Raw genomic sequence first — 11619 nt, 5'->3', positions numbered from 1 at the left:
GTTCATCTCAGACAATAACATGTTTGTTATTATTCTTTTTCAACAAGAACCACCAATTTTTGGATAGGCTGCTCGATAATGGGGGGCTTGAAAGCACGGTCCTGTTTTTTGGTCCGACTTTGGTCTCCTACTTGAACCTTGACCCGACGGACTAAACCATCATCCCCTTCGATAGTTTCAACTATACGTCCCAGTTGCCACTGACACCTTGGTAACATACCTTCTTTGATGATAACAACGTCATTCACTTTTAGATTGCGGAGGGTTTTGTGCCACTTCTGTCTTGTGGAGGCATTCATGAGGTATTCTCTTTTCTGCTCAGTTAAGTATTCTACTCTATGCCACCTCTTCACTGCATACATGTCTTCTTTCACAAATTTCCCAGGTGGTGGTAGGGCAACCTTGGACTTCATCAGTATAAGATGGTTTGGAGTAAGAGGTTCAGGTGCTTTTGGGTCGCTGATACTGTCCACAGTCAATGGGTGGCTATTTACAATAGCCATGGCTTCATAAAACAAAGTTCTAAAAGAGGCATCGTCTAGTCTTCCTGCACACTGAGCAGTAGTGGCATTTAGCACATTACGAATGGTCCTAATGGCCACCTGCATGACTTGCAGAAGGAGCACTGAAAACAAACTCACACTGTTTGTCTGCCAGGAAAGCTTCCAGTGCCTGCATGTCACACGCCTCTGCCTTTCTAAATGGAGGGACAGTAACTGCGTGTGTATATGTAAGGGTGTAAAACCTGAAGATAGTCAGATTAACAGTATTTTGTCTCTATCTGCCATTCTGCAATTTAATCTCATGTAAACAATAACGTGGCGCACAGCGTGACGTGAAAAAAGGCACATACCTTTGACGTTGTGTGATGAACTCTGTATTCCTCGTCCACATGTAAACGCAAAAAAGGAGTTTTTAAGAAATCTCAGTTTTCGGTGATTCGAAACACCGTTTATGTGTGGATGAAGAAGCTGTGTTTTCAAAAATACCCGTTTAGGTGTGGACATAGCGTAAAAGAGTTAGTAGTTTACTTTCTTACTACCTGTAATTTATTGCAGATTACTTGTATTTGCTTAATTGCTTACTAAATGTTTGAGGTGTGAAATGGATTAGAATGGATTGCATTTATATAGCGCTTTTCTAGGCACCCAAAGCGCTTTACAATTCCACTATTCATTCACTCTCACATTTACAATGTGAAATAAACCACAATGGAGCAAAATATGGGTGTGTGCCCCCCCCCCACGAACATTTTTCTTGTAAAACAAAGGGGGGGCCCAGCAAAAAAAGTTTGGGAACCACTCCTGGAGAGTGTTGTTACACTTGGTTAACTGTTGTGATGGGTTCTCTCTTCACCATTGAAATGATTCTGCAATCATCCACCACTGTTGTCTTCCTTGGACACCCAGGTCTTTCGGGGTTGCTGAGTTCACCTGTCCTTTTTTTCCTTTCTCAGGATTTACCAAACTGTAGATTTTGCCACTTCTAATATTGTAGCAATTTCTCGGATGGGTTTTTCTGTTCTCTTTGACCGCGTGGTGTCTGTTCATAATAAAATTTTCCAAATGCAAGCACAACACCTCAAATTAAATCCAGGCTTTTTGTCTAATTAATTGATAATGACATAGCGAAGAAATTATCCATACCTGCCTATGAATAGCTGTTGAGTCACTTGTCCATTAACGTTTGGTCCCTTCAAAAAGAGGGTGCCACATATTAAGAAGAAGAAACTCCTAAACACTTCATCCACATTGAATATGGATACCCTAAATTAAATGTCATTTCTATAATATGACTATAATTAGAATATATTTCAGTAAACAGGTAACAAAACAAAAGTTGTCAGTGTCCAAATACAGTGGGGCAAAAAAGTATTTAGTCAGCCACCGATTGTGCAAGTTCCCCCACCTAAAATGATGACAGAGGTCAGTAATTTGCACCAGAGGTACACTTCAACTGTGAGAGACAGAATGTGAAAAAAAAAAAAATCCATGAATCCACATGGTAGGATTTGTAAAGAATTTATTCGTAAATTAGGGTGGAAAATAAGTATTTGGTCACCTCAAACAAGGAAAATCTCTGGCTCTCACAGACCTGTAACGTCTTCTGTAAGAAGCTTTTCTGTCCCCCACTTGTTACCTGTATGAATGGCACCTGTTTGAACTCATCATCTGTATAAAAGACACCTGTCCACAGCCTCAAACAGTCAGACTCCAAACTCCGCCATGGCCAAGACCAAAGAGCTTTCGAAGGACACCAGGAAAAGTATTGTAGACCTGCACCAGACTGGGAAGAGTGAATCTACAATAGGCAAGCAGCTTGGTGTGAAAAAATCAACTGTGGGAGCAATCATCAGAAAATGGAAGACATACAAGACCACTGATAATCTCCCTCGATCTGGGGCTCCACGCAAGATCTCATCCCGTGGGGTCAAAATGATCATGAGAACGGTGAGCAAAGATCCCAGAACCACACGGGGGGACCTGGTGAATGACCTGCAGAGAGCTGGGACCAAAGTAAGAAAGGTCACCATCAGTAACACACTACAACGGCAGGGAATCAAATCCCGCAGTGCCAGACGTGTTCCGCTGCTGAAGCCAGTGCATGTCCAGGCCCGTCTGAAGTTTGCCAGAGAGCACATGCATGATACAGCAGAGGATTGGGAGAATGTCATGTGGTCAGATGAAACCAAAGTAGAACTTTTTGGTATAAACTCAACTCGTCGTGTTTGGAGGAAGAAGAATACTGAGTTGCATCCCAAGAACACCATACCTACTGTGAAGCATGGGGGTGGAAACATCATGCTATGGGGCTGTTTTTCTGCCAAGGGGACAGGACGACTGATCCGTGTTAAGGACAGAATGAATGGGGCCATGTATCGTGAGATTTTGAGCCAAAACCTCCTTCCATCAGTGAGAACTTTGAAGATGAAACGAGGCTGGGTCTTCCAACATGACAATAATCCAAAACACACCGCCCGGGCAACAAAGGAGTGGCTCCGTAAGAAGCATTTGAAAGTCCTGGAGTGGCCTAGCCAGTCTCCAGACCTCAACCCCATAGAAAATCTGTGGCGGGAGTTGAAAGTCCGTGTTGCTCGGCGACAGCCCCAAAACATCACTGCTCTCGAGAAGATCTGCATGGAGGAATGGGCCAAAATACCAGCTACTGTGTGTGCAAACCTGGTAAAGACCTATAGTAAACGTTTGACCTCTGTTATTGCCAACAAAGGTTATGTTACAAAGTATTGAGTTGTATTTTTGTTATTGACCAAATACTTATTTTCCACCCTGATTTACGAATAAATTCTTTACAAATCCTACCATGTCGATTCATGGATTTTTATTATTTTTTTTATTTTTTTATTTTTTCACATTCTGTCTCTCACAGTTGAAGTGTACCTCTGGTGCAAATTACTGACCTCTGTCATCATTTTAAGTGGGGGAACTTGCACAATCGGTGGCTGACTAAATACTTTTTTGCCCCACTGTAGATATGGACCTAACTGTAGGCTACTCTGAGTGCTCAAAGCACTTTATACAGCAGATCACATTAGGTCTGTTGCATTTTCTAAGTCTAGGATACCAAGCGATTCCACTTAATAAATAGATGCATAAATCCAGCTGCGGTTGTTGTTTAAGTCTCGGTTGAAAAGCTCAATCCTCTGGTTGTGCACAGAACTTCCCATTAAGCCAGAGCCTTCACCCCTGCTTGTGCACATGTCCTCCCAAATGTGAGACTTCTCACGTAACCCCAGATATGCAGGGGTCTGCCAAATTGTCCAACAGCTGCAGTAAAGAGGCTTTTACAGTCTCAGCTCTGATATCAAACATCAACACCCCGCTGTATCCATCTATTGCACCATGAAAAACAAACTTCCAACGAATCAGCTTGTGATTTGCATCTATATGTCATATGAAATTTGGATGAGGCACGGCATATACTCGCCAAGCAATTGCAGCTCTTCTGGATAGAACACCAGCCGAGTCCACTCCCCCTAGTGACTCTCTTAGACGCCATCTTTGAACCACTATATTTTTGGAATGCAGGTGTCCCATCAGCATCATTTCTCCAACAGTTGGATGTTCCGTTTTTATCTGAGAAACTATCTGATGATTTAAATATAATATTTAGATGTAAAATTTGTATTTTATATAGTATTTAGATTATATATATTTTGAAATATAAAAAGTTTGAAATATAAAACGTTACAAATATTTTCGTAAATGTTGTAAAAAGTGACTCGAAAAATGTTTTCATAAGGTTTGGAGCTAAATGTGGAAAACTGTTGCCGCTAATTTCAGCATTTTCAGTTTACAAACGGCGCACCACAGGTAGGTAGGATGAGGGTTAGAAAAAGCTCTGAGACGCCCATGCTCCTGAGCATAAATTATTTCTATAAAAAAAGCAAAAAATGCCATTTTAGAAGTTCAGTCCAAAACTCTGAATTCTGATGGTGCTTATTGTAGAAGCTGCTCTATTTTTAGCTGAAACAGTTTTAATACACGGAAATAATATGAAACTAAAGGCTGATTTTAGTCTCCATGAAAGAGCGACCCTTTTGCCTCATTCAGTTTATTGGTGGATCTGCCTATCTGTCACGCAATGTTCTCTTTGATTAGTCGGACCCGGGCTGTTTGCCCGCCCCTGTGGGTGGAGCCTTCCTCTCTCCTCGTGCCACCCAGAAGCTTCCAGGCTGTTGTCCGGCACGCGCTGTGAAAATGATCGGCCAGCAGGTTTTAGTGCTCAGTGAGTATTCTTATTTTTCTCTAAAGCTTTTACAAAACCACCGACAACCGTACGCAGGCCGTTCGGAACTGCCTTCGATCCGCTAACAACCCAGAGACGCACAAAGCGGGGCGCGGCCGGCGTTAGCATGTTAGCCCGGTTAGCAGATGGATGATAGGCTAACTTAAGCTAACCCGTTACTCAGCATGAACACGGAGCTAGCAGGCTAACGGTTCCTTTGAGGCTAAAATCAGGCGTTCATGTGGAGTGAAGGTGGAATCCTCCACCTGTGTTAGTGTGAACTCACTTATTGATTATGTCATTAGGAACATGTCATTGTGTTTCTGATCATTGTGATTGATCCAGAGAGAAGAGTCATCATCAGTACTGATCGTTTTCTTTTTCAGGCGGAACCTCTGCCTATTGAAAACGGATCATCACTGTACGAATAAGAATAAAGAGTAACAGCACTGCGTGTATGCGGGCAGTAACTTCCTGTGTGTGTTTGTGTCTCTGCAGACCAGAACGTGAAGAGGGAGTCTGGACGTAAAGTCCAGACCGGGAACATCAATGCAGCAAAGGTGCGTTTGTTCTACAAGGCTCTGCTCACTTCCTTCTGTGCCCTTTAGGTCACGAACTGAATAACCTGCTTTGTGATCCAGATGATGTGTTGGTGCTGTGCACAGCGGTCCCCGCACCACTGCTGACATATATCTTGCCTATCAAATTTGTTACCGTGGTAACTGACATGTCCAATCTGGCAGGTGCTCCAGCTGTTGGTTGTAGTCAGTCTTGGCCTGCTCCTCTTCTTGTAGGAGCTGGGCTGGGTAAAAAAAAAATAGAATCATGACCGGATTGGTCTCATAGCACAATGAGCTTCTTGATGAGCTTCACACTGTCCTTAAAGTTATTGGTTAGTTACTTAATAAGCAGCTGTGTCCAAGTGCACTCACAGAAGGCAAACAAACATTATGTTCTGTGTCTGAGCAAAAAACCTCAGGTCTGGCTAATTGAGGAAATCCACCAGTGACAGTAGCCTGGGTTAGCCAGGGCCTCCTCTGCTCCTCTACTCATGCTTTTAGCTTGGTTCTATGTAGAACCCATAGTACCTGTGCAGTGTGTCCCCATCCTTTCACCCTGTCATAGCTTGGATAGAGTTTTTTGTGTTGTTTTTTTTTTTTTTAACTAAAATAAAAGTATTGTGTTTGGACAGCTGTTTAAACTATTTGATTGTATACATTTCTAAGATTTAATCTCCTGAATATTTAATATTAGTAATTAATAGGATGAACGTGTTTATTTGTCACTGAGCAATTAATAGAATACTCAGTTACTAAAATAATGAATAGCTTTACCCAAGTGTTTATGATTATTTAGTCATTGAATTTATACATATATTTCCTCATAAATGAAGAAGAGTAAAATTTGGAGAAGATTATAAAGGTGTTTAAATTTTTGTGCTTTGTTAGCTTTCTGTTTAGAAGCTGCAGAAAACATCTGCCAAAGGATGTGTAGCGCATTCACATGCGGTATTAAATTGTTTTTATATAAAACATTGTCCTAAATGCAAAAACAAATTGGTTAAAAATGCACTTATCAGTAAGGTAAATGTTACTGTCTGATGAAGATTTCTGACAGTCCTACACTAAATGAATGTGTTAGTTGTGTGCGTGTGTGTGTACATAACAACCCTACAGACCAGCAGAGAGTTTGTGCAGAACGGGTCAAACTCAGATTTAGATTTTAGTGTGTTACACACAGCCTGTGCACACTGATGGCTTACCTAAAAAACACCTGCAGAGAGCAGTTTACAGTGCTGACAGTGACATAATCGTGTTCACTGATTGGCTGATAGTTCAATCTGAAACAATGTGTACACGGGTTTCATTCTGCTAACAGCGTCAGACACTAACGGGGAGCTGTGTGTTTCCTCTGAATGCCGGACTGGCTGTGGCACAGAAAGCAAAAAGGTGATACTCAGAGACTGAGTCGGCACATAACTAGACCGGTTCAGGCTGGTCCAGGTGCTGCTCAAGGACCAGGAGTACCATCACAAACATCTCAGCAAAGAGCCAGCTCCTGTGTGCTCCATTATTGACCATTGTCACACACACACAATCTGCTGAAGCTCCAGCTTTTATTGACTTTTAGTTATCGTGGCAGAATATTGGCATTCTGGTCTCTCAGTGCTCTACATAGATTCACTGCAGGAGGATAAATGAACTCAAATTGTGTGTGACAGATAAAATCTGATCATATTAACACAGACCAGTGTGATCAGCATGACTAAATAATAATCAATAAGCAGTTGTACACCTGGCTCTTTGACACATGTTACAGATGTCATGCTAACTCTGAGATCCCCAGTGGGTCGTGAGCACAGACTCGCCAGAACCTTACAGGTGAAAGGAACTATTGATCTGACCCGCTGGGATTGATTGAGTGATCGATTGACCCCTTGATCTCTTTGTGCGTTTCAGACCATCGCTGATGTCATCAGGACCTGCCTTGGCCCAAGGGCCATGATGAAGGTCAGACCCTCTGCACATGCACAGCACAGCAAGAGAAGTGTTGTCGGCATGCTAATATGCTAACATGTGCCCCTGTGTGTGTTTGTGTATATGTAGATGCTGCTCGATCCCACTGGAGGAATCGTGATGACCAATGATGGAAATGCCATCCTCAGAGAGGTCAGTCACTCACACGCTCACACTCATTCAACATCTAATCAGGCGTGTGATTCCTCACCTTCTGCATTTCCTTGGCAACAGATCCAGGTACAGCACCCAGCAGCGAAGTCGATGATTGAAATCAGCCGTACACAGGATGAGGAGGTGGGAGATGGAACCACCTCGGTCATCATACTGGGTGAGGAAGAGGACGAGAAACGTGGCACACAATCACACGATCTCTCAGTTGATCTAAAACCTGTCTTTGTCTCTCTCTCGCCCCCTCTCTCACTCTCTCTCTCTCTCCCTGTCACCTGTGTGACCTTCAGCCGGTGAGATGCTGGCAGTGGCTGAGCAGTTTCTGGAGCAGCAGATGCATCCGACTGTGATCATCAGTGCTTACCGCCGGGCGCTGGAGGACATGTTGGACACCCTGAAGGAGATCAGGTAACGGCTGTTCCAGCTGCGATGATGTTGCCATGTCCTATGCTATGTGTAACTCTGCCCCCTCCCCTCTTAGCACCCCTGTGGATACGTCAGACCGCTCCATGATGCTGAAGATTGTCCACTCAGCCATTAACACCAAAGCTCTGAGCCGCTGGTCTGAGCTGGCCTGTAACATTGCGCTGGACGCCGTGCGCACTGTGGAACTGGAGGAGAGCGGTCGCAAAGAGATTGACATCAAGAAGTACGCCAAGGTGGAGAAGGTACGAATCACTGTGGGCCAGTCGCTTTAAACTAGGGTTGGCTCGCCTGCCTTCAGGCTGTTTGTTAATAAAGTTTTATCTGTCCCGTTTCCAATGATGGTGTGCTGCATACAGGTTCCTGGTGGATTCATCGAGGACTCATGCGTGCTGAGAGGAGTCATGATCAACAAAGATGTGACGCACCCAAGGATGAAGAGGATGATCAAGAACCCACGAATTGTCTTGCTCGATTGCTCGCTTGAGTACAAGAAAGGAGAGAGTCAGGTGATCCACCCACCACACACACACACACACAGACAGACAGAGGTAGTTACACTTGTTTGCGTATGTGTGTTACTTGTGTTAATGTTTGTCTGTGGCTCCGCCCCCTGCAGACAGATATCGAGATCAGTAAGGAGGAAGACTTTGCCCGGATCCTGCAGATGGAGGAAGAGTACATCCAGCAGATCTGTGAGGACATCATCCGCCTCAAACCAGACTTGCTCTTCACCGAGAAGGGGATCTCAGGTACATGTCAGCTGCAGCTCAGCAGAGTGTGGAGCTGGTGCAGAGCACCAAGATGGTGAACAAACATGAAGGGAAAGTCCTCTGAGGTCAATGCCTGAAACAAAATAACAGCGTAGCATTTACTTCCCGTTTCCTGTCAGATCTCGCTCAACATTACCTGGTGAAAGCTAACATCACCGCCATCCGTCGCGTCAGGAAGACTGACAATAACCGCATTGCAAGGTACGCAGCAGCCAATCAGCGTTCTGCTCCTCAGACAGGAAGTTTTAGTGAGCTGTAAATAACTGTTTCTCTCTCAGGGCGTGCGGCGCCCGGATTGTGAGTCGGACGGACGAGCTGCGTGAGGAGGACATGGGCGTTGGAGCTGGGCTGTTTGAGGTGAAGAAGATCGGAGATGAGTACTTCACCTTCATCACTGAGTGCAAAGACCCCAAAGCCTGCACCATCTTGCTGAGGGGGGCAAGCAAGGAGATCTTGGCGGTGAGCGGTGGTCGATCAATCAATCAGTCAGTGAGGTGATTGGTAAATCCAAGGATTGGTTAACACTGTCTCACTGTCCACAGGAAGTGGAGAGGAACCTGCAGGACGCCATGCAGGTGTGCCGTAATGTGTTGCTCGACCCCTTCCTGTTGCCAGGCGGTGGCGCAGTGGAGATGGCGGTGTCGAAGCACCTGACGGAGCGTTCCCGTGCTCTCACCGGTGTCGAACAGTGGCCATACCGTGCTGTAGCTCAGGCGCTCGAGGTTATCCCCCGAACATTGATCCAGAACTGTGGTGCCTCCACCATCCGCGTTCTGACATCACTGAGGGTAAGCAAATGAGGTAACAGCAATAAAACTTTATTTAACGTGTGTGTTGTTGAGAAGTCAGTTGTTTGTATTTGTGTGTGTGTGTTCAGGCCAAACACACTCAGGATAACAGTGTGTGTTGGGGTGTGGACGGTGAGAGTGGCTGTCTGTCCGACATGTCAGCTCTTGGGATCTGGGAGCCACTCGCTGTCAAAGCTCAGACCTACAAGACCGCCGTGGAGGTCAGAACTTCCCACACAGCAGTACATCCTGATGTGTGATTGATATCAATGATTACTGATCAGTAGTGTGATTGATACTGATGATACTGCTGTGTTTGTAGACGGCCATCTTGTTGCTGCGTATTGATGACATCGTCTCTGGTCACAAGAAGAAGAACAAAGAGGAGCAGATGGGAGGACAGGGAGCTGAGTAGACCCACATCTGTCCGCATCACTCTAGATCCACGTCAGTCTCTCTTCCTCTGTGTGTGTGCGTGTGTGTTTGTGTGTATGGATGGGGACTAGTTGACTCAGTGAACTGTAACAACAGTTAATAAAGTTACCTTTGAAACCTGCGTGATGTACTTTTATGTTTTTTATGAGATTGTAAACCTGGTTTAGATTTATTTTTCATTCTGCCAACAAAGAAGCTTACAATTATCTCTGCCTTTACATGCCTAGCTGTAAAAGATTTTTTCTCATACTCAGGGGCTTGGGTTTTCACACTTTAACACCATCCCCACCTGATGTTTCGATAAACAGTTGAACCTAGGTGCAACATCTTTAGCTTGCTACTGGAAAGCTGAAGGTAATGTTTTTATTTGAATCAGCTTTTTAAGAAGTGTCCATTTAAAAAAAAAAAAAAAAAAAGATTGTGTGAGCTTTAAATTTTAATATTTAATAATTTCATTATCACTTGCCTGAGTTTATAAACTTTTGTAACGTTTAAGTTTTTTATTATGCCATTTTGTTCCTACCTATTGTTTAGAGTGGGATTGTTTATGGTGTGTAACATGCTCTGTGCCATGTGTGTTGAGGAATCGAAAAAATGAAAAGTTGAATGCACACTGTCGAATCGGTATTTATTATACAAGAGAACTTTTAACATAAGCTAGCCTGCCATACATCCAGGGACTGAAAAACACAAAAAGGCACCGTGGCTGAGATTTGACAAGGCTAGGAAGGAAAGCTTAATTACATGGAAGGCAATAAAGAATAGGAATGAATAAAGTTAATTCAGATATGGGCTGATAGTAGAAGTTGAAACAAACACACAGAAGACTTCTGCATCAAACTTTTTTACTCCATCTCCATTAACTTTTTCAAAGACTGTTTTGTAATGCGTTCTGTCTTTCAGTTAAAAACTTATATTTCATTTATTTCTTTTAAAACAAGAGGACGTAAGGACTCCATTAAGTGGAAGGCTGTTTTTCTGTTTGTTAAGGACCAACAAAAAAAAAACTTGTGTGTGACAAGGCAGATAAAGATGGACATTTGGTGTTTTGAATATTTTTAACATCCATTCTAATTAACATTTATTTATGGATACAACAATGAACAAAAAAATATTTTTTGCATCAGACATCAATTGTAATAAGGGAACTGTAGACAGAATTCACCACTGACTATGCGATGATACGAGGTGATTTTTAATTACCGGTAGCTTGTGATGAGATTTTATTAACAACAAACAGATATCTAAAAGGTGCAGAATGGGGTTTAAATGGTTTGCCTGGCATAAATCTAAACCTAGTTGGGTGAATCTACTCTCTGTGTTCTCAAATCTATAGTTCTTGGATAGGTGACTAAGGTGCTGCCAAGTCCATTTCTAAATTGACTGAAGTTGTCGCCCCACTCTGAGTGAAATGCCTTCATCCAACATCAATCTCATGGTCACATCAACTCCTTCAATGCATGAGAACATTGCACAGATGTCTCCTAAGGCATGTATTTCTCCAGCTGTGTTGTCTTTCAGAGCTGAAATCCAAGCTGAAGCTCCTCCTGTCAAAGGTGGGAGTTTGGCAATTAGTCCTTTCGTGTTGCAGTGGCTAAAAGGATTATACACAAACTGGTTAGTGGGTGCAGTTCCCAATGGCATCTGTATTTTGGGAAGAAAGCTCCAAGCTTGTTGTTCAATCTGTGTCTGAGATCTTGTATAATATTTTCATGGTAAGGCAGCTCCCTCCTCTTCATCCTCTTCTGATTCAGAATAACAGTCCTC

The 11619-nt window shown here is 43.4% G+C and overlaps 1 protein-coding gene across 1 annotated transcript; it reads left to right on the top strand.

Moving 5' to 3' along the window:
* Positions 1-4614: 4614 nt before the first annotated feature.
* Positions 4615-9973, top strand: cct3 (chaperonin containing TCP1, subunit 3 (gamma)). The gene is made up of 14 exons (XM_040020713.1): positions 4615-4746; positions 5245-5306; positions 7206-7256; positions 7353-7415; positions 7497-7593; positions 7724-7841; positions 7915-8101; positions 8216-8365; positions 8476-8608; positions 8749-8830; positions 8908-9088; positions 9172-9417; positions 9507-9638; positions 9740-9973. Exons 1-14 carry the CDS (start codon positions 4719-4721, stop codon positions 9830-9832), a joined length of 1623 nt encoding a protein of 540 aa, XP_039876647.1. The 5' UTR covers positions 4615-4718; the 3' UTR covers positions 9833-9973.
* Positions 9974-11619: the final 1646 nt, after the last annotated feature.

This window comes from Simochromis diagramma, unplaced genomic scaffold (assembly GCF_900408965.1).
Source record: "Simochromis diagramma unplaced genomic scaffold, fSimDia1.1 OVJJ01000753.1, whole genome shotgun sequence".
In the NCBI taxonomy this organism is placed as follows: domain Eukaryota; kingdom Metazoa; phylum Chordata; class Actinopteri; order Cichliformes; family Cichlidae; genus Simochromis; species Simochromis diagramma.
This window is presented reverse-complemented; position numbering and strand designations above follow the sequence as displayed.